Source organism: Mytilus edulis, chromosome 5 (assembly GCF_963676685.1).
Source record: "Mytilus edulis chromosome 5, xbMytEdul2.2, whole genome shotgun sequence".
Classification (NCBI taxonomy): Eukaryota; Metazoa; Mollusca; class Bivalvia; order Mytilida; family Mytilidae; genus Mytilus; species Mytilus edulis.
Window position 1 is genome coordinate 14,410,312 of NC_092348.1, and position 23,608 is coordinate 14,433,919.

Sequence of the window (23,608 nt, forward strand, 5' to 3'; positions counted from 1 at the left end):
TTTCAGCAAATTTTCGAAATAAAATTTCTAGTTGTGTATGATTCAAGGATAAGTGTTATTAGCAGTAATTTAATACTTGCTTTTTCGTTACCTCACTTGACTAAATTTATCAAAAAAGTTATATATTTTCGATAAAAAAACGTCTCCGGTGCTGCAATACATAATTTGTATATGACATCATAATTTTAGATTAAGTTCCGGCAAGACCCTCTTTTATAAATATAGAACATAGTGACATACATCTTAGTATAGACATACACAATGTTCTGGTATTTGGCTTTTTGTTCCCTTCCATTTGTTCTTGGATCTTATAGTTCCAAGTGTAAGTTTTCAAAATAGTAACACATTTCTAAAGTTTGTAGTAAACATTGAGTAAAAAATATGTGTAAGGGGGTCTTATTTGGGGGGAGGGGGGGGGGGGGGGGTGTTCTTATCCCCCCTCTAAATATAATCTTTAGAGTTAGCTAGGATATACATATATGGGCTATTTCAAAAAAAATGATGCCTTTCCTTTAAACCTTTGTCAGTCTCTTGTATGATACTATATCTGTAATGTTTTTAGGTCAGATAATGTATTATGATTAGTTGGTCCTAACTACCAAAGATAATAGCAGTATGTGCTCTGTTTAAAAAATATTGTCCAAAATTGTACCTCAAAATGTCAGGAGTGTAACGCTTTTAGTGTGACATTTAGAAGAAAGCATGTGCATTCATTGATGATATAGAATAAATAAGGGCAGATACAATACCAAACAATATCTTTCATCCAACTATTATATCTTTACTATGATTTCTTGTTTAATTCTTCCATATATTTACATTTTTATGTGCCTCATAAGGTAAGTCAAATAAGTTTGTGTTTAAAAAAAAATGTTAGTAAAAGTCAATATGCTGCCAGAAAATGTCTTTGTAGGTGAAATAACATGTTTCTGTACATCTTGCACGGTTTATTCTTTTAGGTAAGTATCATAGCTTGGCACAGGTGCATCCAGTTGACCCTGAAGTTCTACTACTGGAATATTATGGTTACAATAAGAGGACTACCCAGGTCTGTCAGGAGTGTAACAACTGGGTTAAGATGTATTTTTTTTAGAAACAATGTTGTTATAGTTGTTGTTTTTTCTTGTTTTTCAGTGAACATTACCTGTTACAGTTTATCAGTAACAAACATGCCATTATTATGACCTTCATTGCTTTTGTATGCTCAATACTTCAATGTCAGGAGTGTAACACAAAAAAATGCCTTATTTCAATCTTATTAGCAAAGGTAAGTTATTGGAAGAAAAACAAGCTGACAATTATTATAAAATGACATTACTACACCTCAGCTTAACACAGAATACAAGTCTACATCATTACTTTTGAAATTTTTGAACTAAAATTGCAATTGAACTAGCTTGTTTAAGTGTGTTACAGTCCTGACATACAAGTATTGAGCATAAACAAGCAATAAAGGCCATAATAATGGCATGTTTGTTACTGAAAATATGCAACAGATGGTGTTCACACTCAAATTCCAGAAAGGAAAACCAATAATAACAACATTGTTTCTATAAAAAATAACATGAATGTTACACTTAAACATTTTAAAGCGTTACACTCCTGACATTTTTGGGTACATTTTTGGACAATTTTTAATATACAGAGCACATACTGCTACCATCTTTGGAAGAACGAACAAACTTATCATAATACATTATCTGACATAAAAACAGCATATATATAGTATCAAACAAGAGACTGAACAAGGTTTAAAGGAAAGCCATCTTTTTTTTTAAATAGACAATTAGCAAAATTTGTAAATATGTAAGAAGTATATAATTTTCTTTAACCTGTTCTTAATTTGCACTAAAATAATATGTGAAATATAAAGACTCTACATGATTTCAGGTCAGTTTCAGGTTAAAATATGGTAGAAATAAATTATGGTCAGGAGTGTAACATTTGTTACACTCCTGACAAGTTTCTGATGTAGCTTATCTATAACAAAATTCAACATGATTCTTTATTAAAATAATTGTAACATCTTTACAATGTTATGAGAAAGCTGATCTGTCTTGTAAAAGTGATTTTTCTGCACACTATTCACCAAAGATTCTTAAAAATTAAAGTGTAATTCTCATTAAACATGTTAAAAGTTTGCTCTTTGCTCAGAAATTAAAAAAATATGTAATCAAATATCTAATAAATTTATTTATTTGTGAGATTGTAAATTTAAAATAGATATCATTACTGATTTTCTAAACATTCCATTAAAAAACAGTCTTACAGTTACTGAAAAAATATGTCAGGAGTGTAACAAAAGGATAACAAACACATGTTTGTATTTTTTAAATGAAGAAAACTTAGAATTGACTGAAGCAATTGTTGTGAAATTTTCAGAGGATGTAATTAGATCATATATGTTTGCTTCCTTATACTTTTTATATAAAATTAAAGCTTTTGCAAAGAGATATAAAAACTTTTGAAATAAGATATTAAAGAATACACTAAAAATTGGTGAAATTTACATATTTAAAAAAAAAAAACTGTTTATAAGTAAAAAAAAATTGCAGGAAAATCATTTAGAACCTTTATTGCAACAAACAAAAAAATTACATTGATATTTAGATTCTTATTTATGTTTGTCAGTTGATATTATTATTATGTTGTTTCCTTTGAAAAGTGGATGAATTCTTATGAGTAAAATGTTGTTAAAATTTTTGTTTTTATTATTTTGCATTAACCCTTGGTAGTTTTGTAAACTTGAATGTCTCTGGATTAAAGAAAAATGATAGAAAAAAGATTAGCAATGACTTAATTTTTTACCATGTTTGTCACACTTTGGCATCATTTTTTTTGAAATAGCCCATATATGTAACAGCCAAAAAATATGATAACCTTTCAAGATGTCATATTAATTTGGACGAGCAAATAACATAAAATTGAGAATGGAAATGGGGAATGTGCCAAAGAGACAACAACCCGACCATAGAGGGTACTTATAAAGTGAGAAACGGAATCGAAACGAAACGAAACGAAATATAACGAAACGAAACGAATTACAACGAAACGCAACGAAATACAACGAAACAAAACGAAATATAACGAAACGAAACGAAATGAAAAAATGAAGAAACGAAATACAACGAAATGAATCTGACCCTTATGTTATGCAATTGTGTGGTGCTGTTGATGTAGTTATCATTGTTACAACCACGCTAAAACAGTATGTAAGATGAAAAGAAAAACTCCTTTGATCTCTTAATTGAGGATTGTAAATTAATTTATTGTTTATTGAAAGACTGCATACTTTTCTACAACCCCGTGTGGACGTGCTACCCGTTCTGACGTACAATATAACACTTTGATGTTCCAAAAATACTTTTTAAAGGCATTGTCTTTCATCCTGTCGGCTCCCTTTATCATGCCTGAGTTTATATATGGGTAAGTTGTGAGCGTGAGAAAAAAAATCAAAGGTCTTTGAAGTTTTCTAAAACGCATTCAGCACCAGATGTTGCACGGGCTCCAGCCAGGTATATATAAAAGGAATATTTTTTATTCAACCGTTATTACGCAAAATGGAGCCCAATGAGAAGGAAAAGAAAATGTAAGTACCCTTATACATGTACATTTTAAAATTTATTTCGACAGTGTTAGTAGTTAAGGAAACAGAACTTAAAAACATTTTGATGTTGAGTCATTGCAATTTTTAGTAGCTAACCAGCTGATATCTGATATCTTTATAGACCATAATGGCAAAATATTTCAATACATGTTTACCCCGCCACAGTATGCATGTATGTGTATATGTATGTGCCTGTCCCAAGTCAGGAGCCTGTAATTCAGTGGTTGCCGTTTGTTGCTGTGTTACATATTTGTTTTTTTTTTTCGTTAATTTTTTGTACATTAATTAGGCCGTTAGTTTTCTCGTTTGAATGGTTTTACATTTGTCATTTCGGGGCATTTTATAGCTGACTACGCGGTACGGGCTTTGCTCATTGTTGAAGACCGTCCAATATAGGAACGAACTATATTATAAAAAGCCGTTGAAAAAAATCTTTTGGCCTTTATATCAGAAACGGAGAACTATTGGGTACTACGGGAGTTTTTAACGACCTTGACTGGCTATAAAGCCCTTGCACGGTCGGTACTATTGGGGAAAAACAAGTTCCTATCCTAATATTTTTTTTCGAATATAAGTACTTACATAGCATTATTAAACTCGGTAAATCCGAGAAACTTGAGAAAGGGGAGATCATTTTTTCTTGTGAGGGGCGTCACCATTTAAAGTTTTGTGTTCGTGACTCTTTCTGCACGGCAAATTCAATCCCTTTTACACCACCCGTATTGAAATCATGGACCTGCCCAATTACAGGGTCGTTGAAAAGACTTCTTTATACATGACATTTGTATAATTGAATTTGAAAATATCTTTTCTATATAATAGTTTTATTTTGAAGTATTTGTATTATGATTGAGGAAAATTTCTTTTGAACTAAAAGGGCTGGGGAGGGGCAATATATTTGATGCTTTTGAAGAGGGTTTCGTTTCTTCATTTTTACATTTCGTTTCGTTTCGTTTCGTTGTATTTCGTTGCGTTTCGTTGTATTTCGTTTCGTTTCGTTATATTTCGTTTTGTTTCGTTTCGATTCCGTTTCTCACTTTATAAGTACCCGACCATAGAGCAGACAACAGCAGAAGGTCACCAACAGGTCTTCAATGCAACAAGAAATTCTCGCACTCGGAACAGTATACCATCCAGGAAGTACAATGTACCAGTAGCACTTCCAATATGAAAGACTGGGAATTTGGTTTCGCTTTTGATGTCCAAATAGACAAAAAAACAACCTTCATGTACATGATGTATGTAATTATCATGATTATAACATGTGTAACAAGAAAGTTCCAAATTGTTTGTGGTTATCTTGTGTTACCTCCATATACAGTACTGACATTGTGTCTTGGAAGGGTCCATTTCATATATACAGTACGCCCAGAGGGTATGTAATCGCGAACTCTAATCACCGATTTCTGAGTGTAGCGGTGTGACACCGCGAATCACGGATTATACTCCCAATTTCCTCCAAAGATTCTCTCCCAACACCGCGTGGCTGTTAATTGGTTTATTGCCCATCGGATGTTCTGAAAATTAATGACGCGTGACAACATCATCGGATTAGCCAGATTTATTACCTTTGTACATTTAATCGATCTTGATTGCACCTGTGTGCTTTAAAATACGTTATTTAAATGTCCTTTCATTGTCAGATAAAAGTGTGACATTTCTATTTAAAATAAGATTATTATTCTTGTATGTATATGCCCATGTCATTGTCATATGACATACAGCGTACAGACGTATAAAAATACGAATAAAACACTTATTTTGTATTTTCATTATAGTCCGATCAGGTCATAATTTTTGTTTTTTTCAACAAAGACGATTTTACCACAATTAGAACCTTTTATGACCTACTCAGTGAGCAATATTCGGTTCATTAATAGTTCAATATTATAAAATTAATATCAACTGGCTTAAAACAAAATGATGTTTTTACGGTAATTTGTCCAATCTAAATTAAACCCAAGAGTTAATTTATCGGATCAACAAGTGAACTCTGTTACTTTCAATTTATTTTGAAATGTAAAATATTATGTTTCACTACCTCGGTAGAATAAAATTTCCGACTTGAAATATTTGAATTTTAAAAAGAAACTGTAAAGTGACAAATAGTTTTGTATGCAATGTGGCAGCCCTATATTCGTAAATACTGAGAAGACACAACACAATAATCACAACCTTATAAGGATGAAACAGCTTATCCTTCAAAATGAAATCTTTCAAAATTTTGCCCAGAAAGGAAAACAAAAATTAATGTAAAGGGCCGTTATCAAACATTTTCATTCAGTAAAACTATTTGTATATTGAAACATCATTTTCAGATCTGTTAAACATGTTGAATTGTCTATTTTATAGAATTTTATTTTGAAATTTTGATTTAACATAAATTTATAGGACATGAAGTCTATATTCAAACATAATACAATAATGCAGTGACATATTAAATTTGAGGTAAATGGTAATACACAGATATCTGTATTCATATATCTCTTGGACATTTTTACAAATCATGGTCAAAATTTTATCAAGTGATGCTAACAGTGAGGGAGGGTAGGAGGGGTCCTGATCCCGAATTCCAGGGCTTAAAAATACGAAATGCCGAAATCCCGGGCTTAAAAACACGAAATCACGAGGTCCCGAAATTTGAAAAAAGACATTCCAGATCCCATAAGGGTCAATCCCGAAATCCAGAGCCTAAAAACACCCATTCCCGGAGTCCCGATAAAGGTCCTATCCCCCCTCAACAGTGCTGAAAATGAACCTTTGTTGGCTGAAGGTAAAATGAAGGTAAAGGTCAGTCTTATATCCGGGTTATATAAAGGAATCACTTTTCTGTAAAAACTAATGTGGACAGATTAAGGCAATTAAAAAATTTATGGAGATGATTGAAAGTTATGAAAATGACACATTTAAGGTGTCCTAAACGAGCTAGAATTGTTTGTGCAGTAATTGACATCATATGTTCATTTTTGGAGGATTTCACATTTTTGAGGAGAAAGACATTCTTCCTGGTGGACAAGTATATCTCAGACCACAACTTCCTACTTTTAAACAAGATAAAAAAACCACTACATAGAAAACTAAAGACTGAGCAATGCTGAGGGCAACAAACCCCACCAAAAATTGGAGATCAATATGAAGAATTTATAGAAAAAGACAATTTTTTTATTGTAAAAATTGATACTACAACACAGTACAAATTTCATGCGTCTGAAATGCTTATTTACCTTCATCATGATTCATCAATGCTCAAAACTGAATTTTTCCAAAGTCACTCAGGATGTATAGAAGCGAAACAGTAGAATGGCTACATTTTGTATATAACCAATATGGACATAATAATAATAACCAAATCCATATGTGACCAACTTTTCCTCAGGAAGTTAAATCCGAAGTTTCATCTATGAAAATCTTTTCTTCATGAAAAACAAAAATCCACCTGTGTGACTGTGTTTAGCTTTTGAAACAAAGGATAGAAAATTTGTCCAAGAAAATGATATTTGTTGGTACATGTAAATGTCTTAAAATTTTTACCCCATTTATATGTAAATTTAGCACATAAAGAAATATTTTTTATAACATATTTGAAATGACCAGGTGAAAAACAGCTTGTATGCAGATTATCATAAAAAAATCACTGTGGTACATTTACTGGTAATTTAGCTTCTGTTTGGTAATTTATTGTGTTTCATTGTTTTTCAGATTTCTACATGGATGAAAATTGTAACCGAGAAATTAGTATGGAAACTGAAAGAATTGAGACAGCAAAGTTGAAGCTGACAAGACATAGTGATTATTCCAGAAATATGAACTGTGTACTTAAATTAAAAGCTCCCACAAACAAGAAAATCATGATATATTTTACAAAAATTGATATAAAAGAATCAAGAATCTCCTTTGGATACTCATGTGAAGATTATCTTGAATTATATGATGGATCAGGCACATCAAACAGACATCTTTCAGGTATTTTTATTTAAATTATAATCTGGGGCGTAGCTGGGTCCCTTTGAAGTGCACGCCAACCAGGGTGTTGGGTTGGGGGGGATTGCCCCCGAAGATTTTTTTTTTGGCTAGACGCAAAATGGTGTGTTCTGATGGCTTAAAATTGGTTTGATGAGCAAATTATTAAGACTGTATTTGATCATTTTTTATTGAGAAACATCCTGAATATTTTTCAAAAATCTGCCCTTCGTATTTTTAGCTGCAACAAAAACGTCCATGGCCTTGTCTAAATTGACCTCAAAATCACGGTGGAACCCAAAGCCGATAATCTGTCATTTCTCATTGTGGAACGGATGTACGTTTTCAAACGTTTCAGTATGCTAAACGACCTTTCAGCTGTAGCACTAACGAAGGGCATTGTTAGGAGAACACACAGTATTGGTCAATTTGTCATTAGTTATTTGTTCGACCACACATGGAAGAAGATATTGTGCATGTATACGGTTTTCTGACTTCTGGAGTCGAGAATCAAATTCTGTGATCATATGATCCAGAAACGGATAGTAGAGAGAAATTCGCCAGTTATCCTTAGGTGTTTCGGCTGGATGGTTGGCTCTCGAGGTTTGTCTTCCACACCACCTAGGAACATTTTCAACTATACCAAAAAGGTCTGCTATATCAAGAGTGGTTTGGTATAGCTCGTTCCAAACATTATCATCATTTTGCTCGGAACGCAACATTTCAGTAACGGACTAGTACTGCGGAACTTGATGAAGTCTTGAAAGGCGATTTTATTTTTAATGCGTTGACGCCTTAATATTTCGACAGGAAGGTGTCAAAACAGAACAATATGAAGTAGCCCTTCAAAACAATAATTTAAAGAGGGAATTCAGATTTGTATTTACCGTTATCGTAATTTACATATAAAAGAGGGGCGAAAGATACCAAAGGGACAGTCAAACTCATATAAAGTTTAACTGTAATTCATTAAATTGTTCAGGGTCGGAACCAAAGTTGAGAGATAAAAATTGAACAAAAGTCAATTGGTCATTTTTTTTGCCAAAATAATGTACGAAATTTACAACCCTTATCTAAACAAAAACGTGAGTTTACAACCCCTGCAGCCCTGTTAGTTCAACGACGCGTATTATATATTTTTTAAATTGAAATGGAGTTAATATACCTTGTCGGAAATTTGAAGGTGTGGACATCTTTCCATTTGTCGGGCAAAAGTTGTAACTTTACATCTTTTCCTAAGAATTCGAATCTTTCAACAGAGAAATATCTGGATAAGATGGTCCCAGATTTTTTTGTACTGGCTTTGACATGACACTGATGTGGCACTTAAGCTAAGTTCAATCATCGTCAATTTTTGACGTTTCAGGGGTCTAAATTGTCCTGATTTGTTGCTGGGTGTGTTTCTGCATGACTATCACTGTTGGTAGGCGTTTTTGTGAGAGAAAAAAGAAATGTCTAACGTTTAGGCTTGTCAGTCCTTGTCACGCTTTGAACTGTTCATGTATTGTTTTATACGCTGCTTTTTACGTCGTGTACTAGAAGAAAATTCTCGATTTCGGTCAGGGTTGATTTTACAGACGGAAATATTATTGTGACGTTATTAAAATAGTTATACTGTATCGTTTTCTACTTTGCTTGGTTAAGTTAGATTTAATATTTTTTACTCGTTTGTATATTTTTATATTTTATCGGCGTAAATTATTTTTTTAGACCCCGCGATGTGCACGCTATGGCGTGACAGTGTATATGGAGCTACGCCCCAGATAATTGTCATAAAAAAAATGTAGATGTGGTATGATTACCAATGAGACAACTTTCTACCAGAGTCAAAATGACATGTAATATACATTTATATTTGTATTTAAAAGTCATCATGTACATGATGTAGTTGTTTATTAAGCTCATATTGTCAACTCACATGCAATACATTTATTTCTCCCGTGTTTGTATTCTAGACAGCTTTGTTTTTAATAATTTAGAGCATAGCTAAATAACATTATCATGATTATGAAAATATGTATATGAGCGTGAAGTAAAGAACAACTTTAGTTCTTTGTTCTGTTGAATAACTTTATAAGTTGATAAAAAATTCATAGATATATGAGATATGTCATTTTTCAAAGATATGTGAAATAAGTATATGTATATATTTATCCAGATAACTATTTAGGACAATTATGCTTTGTTTTTTCTAGGTTTACGACATGACAAGATATGTGGAGAAGATGAACCTAAACGTGCATTTTACACGACAGGACAGTACCTAACTTTGAAGTTCAAAAGTGACTTTACCAGACAGGATGATGGCTTTTCCCTATATTTTACTTCTTTTCATTCAGGTATAAAGAATACAACTTAGTTGCTTATAAATAAGTCTCTTTAATTTATACAGTGTTCTCCACAGAAATTTCTTCTATACTTCTGGTAAACAGGAAATTATGAAACATATCCTTGTTTCTAGAAACTAAAGCGTCATCCATAATGCTATCTATAAGAAATTCATTCCAGATAGCATCACATACTATGATACTAGCAATATAGCATGACATACTATGATACTAGCAATATAGCATGACATACTATGATACTAGCAATATAGCATCACATAACCATGATGATAAACAGCCCTTAAATATTTTATACTCATGATATACATGTAAATATATTTTAAAGTTATATGAAACAAGTGACTGGTGAAAAATAATGTTTATCCAATTCTTATACCAATATAATGCATGTATACATGGTATATATCAAAAACTTAGTCTTCTGTCCATGATTTTATCATTTTTTACGCAAAAATATCCTCAAACATTATTTTGTTTTTGTCTCTGTCTGTTATGATTTAACAAATATGGCAGCTAATTAATTGCCTTGTTTTGAATTCATAGTTTACTGATTGTCACATCATAGTAAACAATCAACATAGAAGCATGAATATGTACTATCAGATAATAGTTTATTTCAATGACAGGTCTATATGCGTATTGCAATCAACAGATTTTTCTGCTAATGGCTTCCTGGAAGCAAGCAATAAAAAAAAAATAAACTTCTAAATGTGGACAAATAATAGAATTTTCTTCAAAACAAAGTATATTTACTACATAAGTTTTATAATGAAAACTATTCATTTAGTTATAAAAAAACATATGCATCAATTTTGCGGTTTCATATGACTTTAACGTCTCACAATAGTAGTCTTTCAAATCTAGATTAGGGTAATTACTTTATCACTTGCCACAAGTTAGGAGATAAAAGCATAATCACAGAAAGACTAACTTCCATTGTTTCATTCTCTCTGATCACGATTTTATCCCTTGGATAAATGTTTAAAATTGGAAACCTTTTTATAATTTTAAGTTATACCCTAATGTATGTGCGTCCACATGTCTGTATGTCCCACAATTGGTTTCTGTTCTCATACTTTAGTTTGCTCAACCAAATGTTATGAAACTTGCACATGATGCTTATTACCAAAAAAAAACCCAGATCAGGTTTGAATTTGGGTGGCACCATTTCAACCTTTCAAGAGTTATGCCTCTTTACAAATGAAAAATTTGCTGAATATTTTGTTTCTATTCTCTACCTCAAGTTTGCCTTTACCAAATGTTATAAATCTTATACACAATGCTTATTATCATATAACACAGATAAAGTTTTAATTTTGATGGAGTCACTTTTACCTTTCTAGAGTTATGTCCCTTACCAAATGAAAATATTGCTTTCATTCTCTAACTTATGTTTGCCTCAACCAAATATTATGAAACTGACAACAATGGTTATTGCCACAAAACTCAGATCAAGTATAATTTTAGTAGCATCACTTTTCTAGTTCTTGATTTAGGTCCCTGTATAAGGTATATGCAAGCATACATGATTTCCCTATAGACTTATTAGTAAACTACTTTCTTAATGACTCAATCTCTATTTAATATTCAGTTGAGAATTTTTTCTTTTTTTATTTTATTTAGGTGTTTGCAATGGTACTAATGACTTTAAATGTCGACTAGGACAGTGTATATCCAAAAGACTTCAGTATGATGGCTATAATCAGTGTGGTGACAACAGTGACGAAAACAGAGTGATCTCGGCTTCATCTCTCGCCAAAATTCTGGGGGCCATTGCAGCTGTGGTGGTGATTGGTCTGATTGTGTTTGCAGTGTTTTACTTTTACCGTAGAAGCCGTGGACAATCCAGAGGATCGGTACTGAAGGTGTTGCATAATTAAGATTAACATACCGTGGATTCATTTATTTTCGTGGATTCAGGAAAACTTGCATGTTCTGCATAAAGCCTGTAGAAAATTTAGTATTTGTTTGATTTCGTGGTTCACCTGTATCCACAAAATCCATGTAAATTGGTATCCAACGAATAATATGAATCCACAGTACTGTCAATTCAAAAATTATTGTGTACATTTTTTAATGCGATTTTGTATATTTAGACTAAAATGAAATTAGAATTTTTACAATATGAAAAAAATTATCTGTTATTGAAATTATAACCCTGTCGCATTTTTCGCAAAAAAAAATATCACAAGAATTTTGATTTTCCAGTAATGCTATCAGTATGTTATGGTCACTGGTCATTATAATTTTGTATAAGACGTGGCCCATCTAAAGTAGGGGTAGGGGTGGTATTGGCTTAGATTTAGAAAAATCTTTCAGTGAATTATTGCCATTTGTGTAGAGGATTTGGACAAAAATTCTCTCAGTGCATTATCGATCATTATTGCAATCTTTTAGAGGATGCAGACAATCTGAAGTAAGCATTTGATGTTATTGTTATAGAAAAGAAAAGAAAAGAAAAGAAAAGAAATGGGGTATCCATCAATAATATAAAATCAGTACATGCACAGCAAAAAACACAAAAAGCAAAAGAACAGCATTTTTTGGCTGTTGCTCATCTCAAAGACACAGTGAGGCCTTCAACATGGACCAAAAAAAACCTCATCTTACTGCAAGTTTAAGACGCCCCCTAGCATTAATTTGAGTGGAATTCTTTGCAAACTGGTATGATTTAGGCAGACAACCATGGGGCACATGAAGATATAAGTAGAAGAACTTGGCAGCAAATATCATATGTTACTATAAAGTTTAGGGCAAAATATTGGGGTTGACAAGTAGGATGAAACATCACCCACAACCATGACTACGGCCTCATAAAAAAAGAACATACCTGAAAAGCAAAAAGTTCCTATGCATAGGTGTAAATATCAAACTAAGTAGAATATATTTTAGTATTTAGGAATCAAAAGAAAGGTGAAGTTGTGATGATTTTTGTAGAACAACATTTTGTCTGATAATTTTGAATAATACAAAAATGTATGAATGAATTCAAAAATTGAGGACATGTGTTTCTTGGGCATTACATTAAGCGATTATGTTTTCTGTTTATCCATCCATCTGTCTATAGTAACCACAATTGCTCCAAATGTCTATTCTATTTTATTAAAAGCCTTCATACCATGGATACTGATAAATGAAATTTAACGAATTCTTATTTTTCAATTTTCCAGCACCAGCATGATACCATACCAATGGCCGCTCAACCAGTTCCAAACCAGTATCCAGGACAACAACCTGGATATCAACAACCCCAGCAACCAGGCTATCCACCACCGGCAGGCTATCCTACACAACAAGGATATCCAGCACAACCGGGATATCCTGCACAGCCAGGATATCCAGCACAGCCGGGATATCCACCTCAACCCTATCCCTCTGGAGAAGCTGTCCCACCACCATACAGTGATAACCCGTACCCATACGGAGCACCAGGAAAACAATAAATCAGTAATATGTGACGGACTTCCATTTCTTTTATTTCATGATAAAATTAAGGTTCTTATTTGAGTCTTCCTTGACTATGAAATGTAATGAGAAAAATTGTGATTGAAAAAAATATTCTGAAATGAATTGTTCAGCATTTCTGCAAAAACAAACTGATCCTTGTAGAACACCTTTTGACTGATAATTTTGAATAATGCAAAAATGTATGTATGAATTCTAAAATTGAGGGCTTATATTACTAATGCAGTATATAAAGTGATTAAGTTTTATGTTTATCCATCCATCTGTCCACACTTTGTTACCACAACTTCTCCAAAACTATTGGTGGCTTTGGACTGTTTTCTACTCTTTTGTCGGGTTGTTTTCTCTTTGACACAATTTCCCCATTTCCTTTCTCTATTTAATGTACATGTATATTCCAGTTTGAAGTTTTGTTGTTCAGATATTATTCACTTTTGCAGTTTGATAATCTTTTATAAAGTGATTTTGTACAAACAAGTATGAATTAAGAAAAATTTACTATTAACAATAAGATACTGGCTTTTAAGGGGTATAATACCTGTTTAAATAGAAAAAAAAAATATTTTCATAGGGTTGTCAGTAAACTATAAAAGGGTACGGGACTATTTGTAATGAATTCTTAATTTAGTATTATGCCTATGAAAGATTTAAAAAAAAGTACTTTTACATTGTATACTAGATAATGGGTAAGAAGAAAAAACAATAGCTGAATTAAGAAGTATTGTACTTAAAATAAATTGAGGAGATGTCAGGATATTAAAAATAACTGAGTGATTGTGATATTACAATTAATGTCAGTAATATTTATGTACACCTTGCTTTGTGGGTAGAAGGGTTTATAGAGGTCACTGTGTCCATTCAGTTATATGTAGTCTTTCAGTCAGACAAGCCTTATTGTCAGTTGTTATTTAACCCTTCAAAACAATTCACTGACAATTTCCAAAAATATAAATATATGTGCATGATATAAATGTACTTAATATGCATTAATTGATTTGCAACAAAGTCAGACCACTTATGATTTGATGCAGTGTTAATGGGGTTAAAATTTTCAGATTCTGGGCATTATTTTTTGAGCCATAAACATTGTTGTCAAAAGTCAAAGTAACAGCAGCTATAATGATATCTTTTAAAACATTTATATATTAAACCACCTGACTCGACTGAAGCATCCATGGTGCTAGGGATTTTTTTTTAAAAGATCTGAACAACTTTTAATTTTCCTAGTGAGTGCATGAATAGGCATTATTTGGCCCATGTGATATACAAAGTAGTGAAGCATACAATAATCTGGGGTACCATATACTTGTGAACACATCTCTAGTTCCTTTAATACTGTGATAAAGATTTTTATAATTACAAAATCAAAATAATTTTTATTGCTGTAATTGTTGTTGATCATGATTTTATTATATATTTCTCTTTATTTTGAAACAATAATATTTGAATATAATATCTTTTTGTGTGCATTATTGATATACATTTCATATTGAATTTGATTAGAATATATTCTAATCTGTCCTTCTGTAGAGCATTGTAAATAAACCATGTATAAATAAGGTGATGGTTTTTAGGTTAAATAACTAGCTATATTTTATAAGTTATGCTTTAAAAGATTGAACCTTACATATTTAAAGCACAATATATTGATATATTTTCATCTCACTTCCATTAACTCCATAGACTTGAAACATTATTATTCGTGAAATACCTATTTTTCGTTGAATTCTTTGGTACTTTTAAACAACAAAATTTAAATGTTTAACAAACTACAAGTTTACTATTGTGTTGTTTGCAAACTTTTATACAGCTACACAATCAAATATCCATGAAAATTCAATATAACTGCAATCCACTAAAATTGATACCCACGAAATAATTGAACCCACAGGATTGCAAAAAGAGCATCATAACGAACATAAACTTTGTCCTGTACAAAACTTCAATATATAAATTTGTGCAGTAAGAGTATGATTTATATACTTTTACATATACATCCAACTGAAATTATAATAGCCAGACATTTCAAAATGAAATTGTTCCACTTCTTTTATGATAAAACAGCCATGAAAAAATTAGAAACAGCTATTGTTGGTATAGTATATAAAAAAATACCTTTGTCAAATTACAATTAACAAAAAGTCATTGTACATAACTTTAAAACATTCCAAATATTGCAATTAAAGAGAATTCAATGTACATGTACATATAGTCATCATAAACCATTTATTTGGAATTTAAATGTAGACAAGTGTGGTATTGTAATGCTTTAGAAAATACAAATATGACAGCTTTACATCTATGCAGGATGATAATCCATTCTTAAATATTGTGTTACACTGTTATTATTCAGGTTTTTTGTTGCAAATTATATTGTATAAATTGTGAACAATATTGATGTTTTAAAAATGGTTGTGTAATCATGTTTTAAGAGTGACTGTTGCAGTGAATTTTTATTTTGTGACTTTTAAGACTGGCATAGATCTGTTATTGACAACATGCTTATATTTGTTTGGCATTTAATGTTACAGTGAAACCTGGCTAACCCAACCATGTTCTTTAAGTCAGAGGCATATACATTGTATGGGTTGTGAAACTAATTAAACCGAACATCTGCCAAAACTGAAATCGAAATCTTATGGTTCCTGTTTAGGCAGGTACACTGTATTTAGATAATTCGCCTGTTTGCCTGATGGTGGCTTAAAAGCACTTACATATGTTGTATAGGGTACAACATAGCATTTATACATTGGGCTTTTTTTAATCAGTTATTCTGCTTTTAAAATGAATGCTGTGACACATTTTTAGCTTCTTACTCCATCAATATGTTAATAAACCAAAGGTTATGTTATGATTTTAGAAAAGTTGTATTAATATAGTGTAAATGTATGACACTAAATTCTCTGTTTTATTAGGTGCATACTTTTGTTATAACTTATAACTATCTGAAAACACAAATCTGTAGTATTGAACGGAAGTAGAATCTTTATTATATCTGTAGAGTGTAGTGTATTGAAAAGGTTGTTTTTTTTAGCAAATCTTAAGGATATGTTGTATTGTTGTTCTTATTTTATAGTTTCTGTATTCAATTGTACCAGGCATATTTGTTAAATTTTGCTTATTTTTTTTTATACATTATTGTTATATAGTTTTTTGGAGTAAAATGGGTATTTTAACAGATGCAAACAGCTACACAGAATTTTATAGAAACAAGTTCAGTGTCAATATAAAATTTTTAGAAAATTTCAACAAAAGCAGTTCAGTGTCAATATAAAATTTTAAGAAAATTTCAACAAAAGCACAAAATTTATCTCTGCTGGTTAATTTTTCCAAATTTGTACAAAAAAATGTGGGCTTTGGAATAATGCAATTTTTGTATAACATATTTATTTACAAAAATCAGGTTAGCTGTTTATAGAAGTGTTTCTTGTGGAATTTATCCGAGGCATGTAAACTATTTAGTATCAAATAAGGAATACATGGTGGAGGAAGACAAAATAATATTATACAGCATTAAAATTAAAACACTCATAAACAAATAGACATTTAGAAGTTACAATAATGTTTTTGGTGTAAGACAATCACTCGTATCATATCACTAGCTTTGATGTTAGTCCAATATTTCTTTTAAACTATTTGTAGGCCTAAAATTTTTGATTATTTTTTTTCTTCTCCTGAATGTTTTTAGCTCACCTGTCCCGAAGGGACAAGTGAGCTTATGCCATCACTTGGCGTCCGTCGTCGTCCGTCGTCTGTCGTCGTCATCGTAAACTATTTCAAGAATCTTCTCCTCTGAAACTACTGGGCCAAATACTTTCAAACTTTAACTGAATGTTCCTTAGGGTATCTAATTTATAAATTGTATCCGAAGTTTTGATCTATCAACAAACATGGTCGCCATTGCTAAAAATAGAACATAGGGGTCAAATGCAGTTTTTGGCTTATAACTCAAAAATCAAAGCATTTAGAGCAAATCTGACTGGGTAATATTGTTTATCAGGTCAAGATCTATCTGCCCTGAAATTTTCAGATGAATCAGACAACCTGTTGTTGGGTTGCTGCCCCTGAATTGGTAATTTTAAGGAAATTTTGCTGTTTTTGGTTATTATCTTGAATATTATTATAGATAGAGATAAACTGTAAACAGGAATAATGTTCAGCAAAGTAAGATTTACAAATAAGTCAACATGACGGAAATGGTCAGTTGACCCCTTTAGGAGTTATTGCCCTTTATAGTCAATTTTTAACCATTTTTCGTAAATCTTATTAATCTTTTACAAAAATCTTCTCCTCTGAAACTACTGGGCCTAATACTTCCAAACTTTAACTGAATGTGCCTTAGGGTATCTAGTTTGTAAATTGTATCCGAAGTTATGATCTATCAACAAACATGGTCGCCATTTCTAAAAATAGAACATAGGAGTCAAATGCAGTTTTTGGCTTATAACTCAAAAACCAAAGCATTTAGAGCAAATCTGACGTGGGTAATATTGTTTATCAGGTCAAGATCTATCTGCCCTGAAATTTTCAGATGAATCAGACAACCTGTTGTTGGGTTGCTGCCCCTGAATTGATAATTTTAAGGAAATTTTGCTGTTTTTGTTTATTATCTTGAATATAATTATAGATAGAAATAAACTGTAAACAGCAATAATGTTCAGCAAAGTAAGATCTTCAATTAAGTCAAATTGACCAAAATTGTCAATTGACCACTTAAGGAGTTATTGCCCTTTAAAGACTTTTTTTCACAATTTGTTCATCATGTTGACTTACTTTAAAAAAATCTTCTCCTTTGAAACTGCTGTATCAATTTCAGCCAAACTTAGGCTAAATGAGTTACAGAGTATCTAGTATAAATTTTATATTTTATTTCCTTGTCTGTCAAGAAACATAGCTCCTATGGCTAAAATAGAACATAGGAGAAAATGATTATTTTTTTTGGCTTTTGAAGAAAATAGGACGATCCAAAAAACATTTAAATAAATTGAAAAGCCAAAATAATCATTGATGAGAGATTTAACCAAAAGAATTAAGGTGAGCGATTCAGGCTCTTGAGAGCCTCTTGTTTAAACACTTATGTCTTTCCAATGTATCATTTTCAATATTTTTTCAAGAAATTTTTATTTTATGTAGAAAACTCTTTATAAATAAATGTAGTAGACAGCATATTCATGAACAAATATAATTAGTTTACTATAGAAATTAAAAAAAATAAAATGTGAAAAACAAAAATCCACCTGTATTTAAAATTCTCTGTTTCTTCATTACAATAATAATCAGTGTTAACCGATTGTCAGTATCATGTTAATTGATAAGTTATAGAAGCAATGCTTTAATTGTTTGTATGTGTGAACTATTGATATTATCATTTACACATTTATTATACATAATCATGTACTTTTTACTGTTTACTTTTTCTTAAATAAAAAAATGCAATATTCAAGAATTCTTTTTTTATTGTGAAATTTCTTATATTTGATTCTTTAGTATGGAACTGATTTACAATTAGATGCAGTTCCGTTAAAGCCATGAACAGTAGTCCCAAGTTGGTTCAATGTAGAAAGACATATTTAATTTAGTGGCAAATCCAGAAATCTTCACGAGGGGGGGGGGGGTTACTGACTACTTTAATAACGGGCCTGCACCAGTCATGCTTAAGTGATTCTCTGAAAGTTTTTGCCATGGTTTGGTCTGTTTTTCAAATACATTATACAATACATCAAATATATTTGGTGTATGGAATGATTGTGTACATGTCTGTTTGGCAGGAATCATCTGTTCTCTCATCTTCTTGGTTCATTGGTCAATGTTAAGTTGTTAAAGTTGTGTCCTCTTATCCGATGCACATCTTCATAATGGATCTGTTTTTCCCATTTTTAATGCAATATAACTTGTAAATGTTCAAAATATCCTGGAAACACTGCCAATGATTGCACAAGTGAAACCAACCATCACCCTTTAATATGGCTTTACATGACACATCATTCTAGAATTAGAGACTTTGATCATGAGATTCAACCTTTTAACTGTATCAACAATTATCAAATTTTGAAGCGTGAATGCTGACCTCCACTTATTTCTTTTGGTTTTAACAAGCCTGCGACTTCTGTCACAGAAAGCTGGACATAGGAATTATATGATCCTTCAACGGGGTTAACTAACTTTTTAAAGGTTACTGTTTCAGAAGGTTGAAGACCTGGATCCTTTATGCTTTGTATATAGATGCCTTATATCCATTGTCCTAGACCTCATTTTTATGTTTCAGTTAACCTCATTTTTAGCTCACCTGGCCAGAAGGGCCAAGTGAGCTTTTCTCATCTCTTGGCGTCCGTCGTCGTTAACTTTTACAAAAATCTTCTCCTCTGAAACTACTTGGCCAAATTAAACCAAACTTGGCCACAATCATCATTGGGGTATCTAGTTAAAAAAATGTGTCCAATGACCCGGCCAACCAACCAAGATGGCCACCATGGCTAAAAATAGAACATAGGAGTTAAATGTAGATTTTGGCTTATATCTCTGAAACCAAAGCATTGGAGCAAATCTGACATGTTAGTAGAATTGTTTATCAGGTCAAGATCTATCTGCTCTGAAATTTTCAGATGAATCCGACAACCCATTGTTTGGTGGTTGCTACCCCTGAATTGGTAATTTTAAGAAAATTTTGCTGTTTTTGGTTATTATCTTGAATATTATTTATAGATTGAGATAAACTGTAAACAGCAATATTGTTCAACAAATGAAGATTTACATATAAGTCAACATGACCAAAATGGTCAGTAGACCCCTTAAGGAGTTATTAGTCACTTTTTAACAAATTTTTGTTATCTTTTACAAAACTCTTCTCCTGAAACTACTAAGAAAATTTAACCAAATTGTCCACAATCATCATTAGGGTATCTTGTTTAAAAAATTTGTCCAATGACCCCGCCCGTGAACCAAGATGGCTGCCATGGCTAAAAATAGTACATAGGGTAAAATGCAGTTCTGAAACAGAAGCAGTTAGAGCAAATCTGACATGTAGTAAAATTGTCCATTAGGTCAAAATCTATCTGCTCTGAAATTATCAGACCATTCAGGCAACCTGTCTGTGGGTTGCTACCCCTGAATTTGTAATTTTAAGAAAATTTTGCAGCTTTCGGTTATTATCTTGAATTTGATTATAGATAGAGATAAACTGTAAACAGCAATAATGTACAGCAAAATAAGATCTTAAAATAAGTCCATGTCCACATGAACAATATGGTCATTTGACCCCTTAAGGAGTTATTGCCCTTCATAGTCAATTTTTTACAATTTTCATAAATTTTGTAAGTTTTTGCAAAATATTTTCCACTGTAACTACTGGGTCAAGTTCATTATACATAGTGGTAATTGTTAGCAGCAAGAATGTTCAGTTAAGTAACATCTACAAACACATCACCATCACCAAAACACAATTTTGTCAAAAAAACATATGTGTCCTTAGTTTAATATGCACATAGACCAAGGTGAGCGACACAGGCACTTTAGAGCCTCTAGTTATGTTTGTTACTACTTGAAAATATGTTCAGATTTTTTGAAACATAAATTTCTCTCTTATTATGAGTAATAAGATAATTATATTTGGAATGTACATACCTTGCAACGTCAATCATGCTCATCAGACAGTTTTCAATAGACCTCAACCTCATTTCATGGATCAGTGAACAAGGTGAAGTTTTCATGGTCAAGTCCATACATATCTCAGATACTGTAAGCAATATCTCTACTATATTTGGTGTATGGAATGATTGTAAGGTGTGCATGTCCAACTAGCAGGTGTCATCTGACCTTGACCTATTTTCATGGTGCAGTGGTTATAGTTAAGTTGTTGTGTTTTGGTCTATTTTTCTACTAATACTGTAAGCAATAGGTCTACTATATTTGGTGTATGGAATGATTGTAAGGTGTGCATGTCCAACTAGCAGGTGTCATCTGACCTTGACCTCATTTTCATGGTGCAGTGGTTATAGTTAAGTTGTTCTGTTTTGGTCTATTTTTCTACTAATACTGTAATCAATAGGTCTACTGTATTTGGTGTATGAAATGATTGTAAGGTGAACATGCATTTCTAGTTTGGTTTACCTGACCTTAACCTCATTTTCATCGATTATGTGAAGTTTATGTGATAGTAAAGCTTTATATTTAGGACTATCAACATAATATAAAAAGTAAGTAAAGAAGGCAAGACATTTTAGTTTGTGCAATCTTGTTTGTGTTAATAGGTTCTGCTTCATTGAGGTATACACATATCTTTATCATGTTTATGTTCACATCTGTTGAAGAGTAATGCCTTTATTATTCTAAATGCAATCTTGCTTTTGTCTGTCAATGAAATATGGACTTTAACATTCATGTTCATAGCATAGAGGGAAAAAAATCAAAAAGATCTTTGATAAACACTTTAACTATTTTATTGCACAAGTTTAACATGATATTACTTTGAGTACAGCATACTTAATAATTAGTACGAAATCTTAAAATTGTCATAACGAAAAAAATCTATAACAAGTAACATTTATTAAAAGAAATTTTTATACTTTAAAAACTCCTTAACTAGAGGCCCCAATGAGTCTGTATTGCTCACATTGTATCAACGAACAATCTTGACTCATATTCATATAAGATTCTAAAAAGAGCATGCCTGCAATTGAGCTAGAAAAGTTAAAAATAAATGCTGAATATCATTCTGAAACTCAAAACCAAAATATCTAAGCAGGGTGTTTCAAATATCTGGGCGTATGTGGCTTGATAGTACAGGTGTAGTCAATAAATAAAACAACATTCTGTGTAAATTGAATATTATTTACCACAATATCCCATGAAATTGGCTAAAAATCCCCATGTACAGCCAGTTTTTAGTGGGAAAGCATTCTCCTAATAAATTGCTGGAAACTTATTTTTAAATGTAATATTGAGCTTCAAATTAACGAGGATTTTTTTTGTTATCAATGAAAAAGCTGTTATCAAATGATTCTCACATTAAAAGCAAATCAACCAATATTAACTCAAAAAGGCATTGAAACTCATCATAATACAAATTTATAAATCAAATATCAGCTCTGTATCTGCCAAGATGATTTGCAGTAAAAAGAAAGCTGTTGTAACTGAAAAGAGAATAGAATGTTGTGTAAACTGAAATTGACCAGAGAGCTGTTTTGCAGAAAAAGGAACAGCAAATTTGTTGTTTAACTGAAATTTGTTAATTTTAAAAATCAATATTAGGTCAATATAAGATAAAGTTTCATTTCAATTGGTCAAGAATAACAGATCAAAATTTTAAGATTATTTTAAAAATGTAGATGTCCAATAAAGAAAGATGACAATGGATGCTTAGTAATGTCAAAAGATAATACTTAAACCAAATTTTGTCCAGTATAGTCTATAACATTTACTAGCACAAAAGCAAAATCAAGGCTAAATGATATTTTATAACATATCACAAGAACAAAGACAGACCAAGTTTAAGTACATATCACAAGTAAATTTGATTGATAAATAACAGTATTAAAGTAAAATAAAATATAAATAGCTATATGTTAAAGAGTACACAAACTTTAAAATGAAGTACATAATTATTTATTTATCTTAAATACCTACATCATATAAATGGATAAACTTTGTCTAAAATTCAGTCCAACAATGTTGGATCACAGCAAATAATAACAATACTGACCATCTATTGTTCATACAAATAAGTTATAACATTAAATGAAAAACATCTAAATTCTACTCAAATAATACAATCTAATATATGAAATTCCAGCTTTTTCAAAACTTATTAAAGAGGGGGGACCTTTATCGGGACTCCAGGATTGGGTGTTTTTAAGCTCAGGATTTCAGGATCTGGTAGATCTTTTTCCAATTTCAGGGATTTAAATCCCACTCATTAAAATAATGTACATTGGAACAATAATAAATATATCAAAGATATTATCACAAACAATAATTAAGGAAAAAAGAAACACTATAATATATGACTGAAAGATTTAGTATTTCAACTAAAACTATTGAACACACTAGATGTGGTATAAGGTAAATGCTGATAAAAATGGTTTCCTATAATTAAATGCAATGATATCACAACTGTGTATTTGTGAACATATTGTGTCGATCAAATACTGTTAATGATCAACACATAATTTAATCTATAATAGTCTAAATGGGTGTTCATAATAGCATTAAATGCATATAGATTATTCACTGC

The 23,608-nt window shown here is 31.5% G+C and overlaps 1 protein-coding gene across 2 annotated transcripts; it reads left to right on the forward strand.

The window, feature by feature from the left end:
* The first annotated feature begins 173 nt into the window (after positions 1 to 173).
* Positions 174 to 15,525, forward strand: LOC139523036 (uncharacterized). Of its 2 annotated transcripts, none has more exons than XM_071316784.1 (5): positions 174 to 322; positions 7,307 to 7,570; positions 9,763 to 9,906; positions 11,539 to 11,780; positions 13,086 to 15,525. In XM_071316784.1, the coding sequence occupies exons 1-5, from the start codon at positions 262 to 264 to the stop codon at positions 13,356 to 13,358; spliced, it is 984 nt and encodes a 327-aa protein (XP_071172885.1). In that variant the 5' UTR covers positions 174 to 261; the 3' UTR covers positions 13,359 to 15,525. The 2 variants fall into 2 exon arrangements, with proteins under 2 accessions (XP_071172885.1, XP_071172886.1); XM_071316785.1 differs by having other exon boundaries at positions 190 to 322; positions 11,539 to 11,771; positions 13,086 to 13,502.
* The last annotated feature ends 8,083 nt before the right edge of the window (positions 15,526 to 23,608 follow it).

Bases quoted from the DNA above. Each gene is read 5' to 3' on its own strand.
- LOC139523036 (XM_071316784.1), top strand. From the start codon at position 262: ATGTTCTGGTATTTGGCTTTTTGTTCCCTTCCATTTGTTCTTGGATCT. The intron at 323-7,306 runs GTAAGTTTTCAA...ATTGTTTTTCAG, and splicing joins TGGATCTTATAGTTCCAAGT to ATTTCTACATGGATGAAAAT. The intron at 11,781-13,085 runs GTGTTGCATAAT...TCAATTTTCCAG, and splicing joins CCAGAGGATCGGTACTGAAG to CACCAGCATGATACCATACC.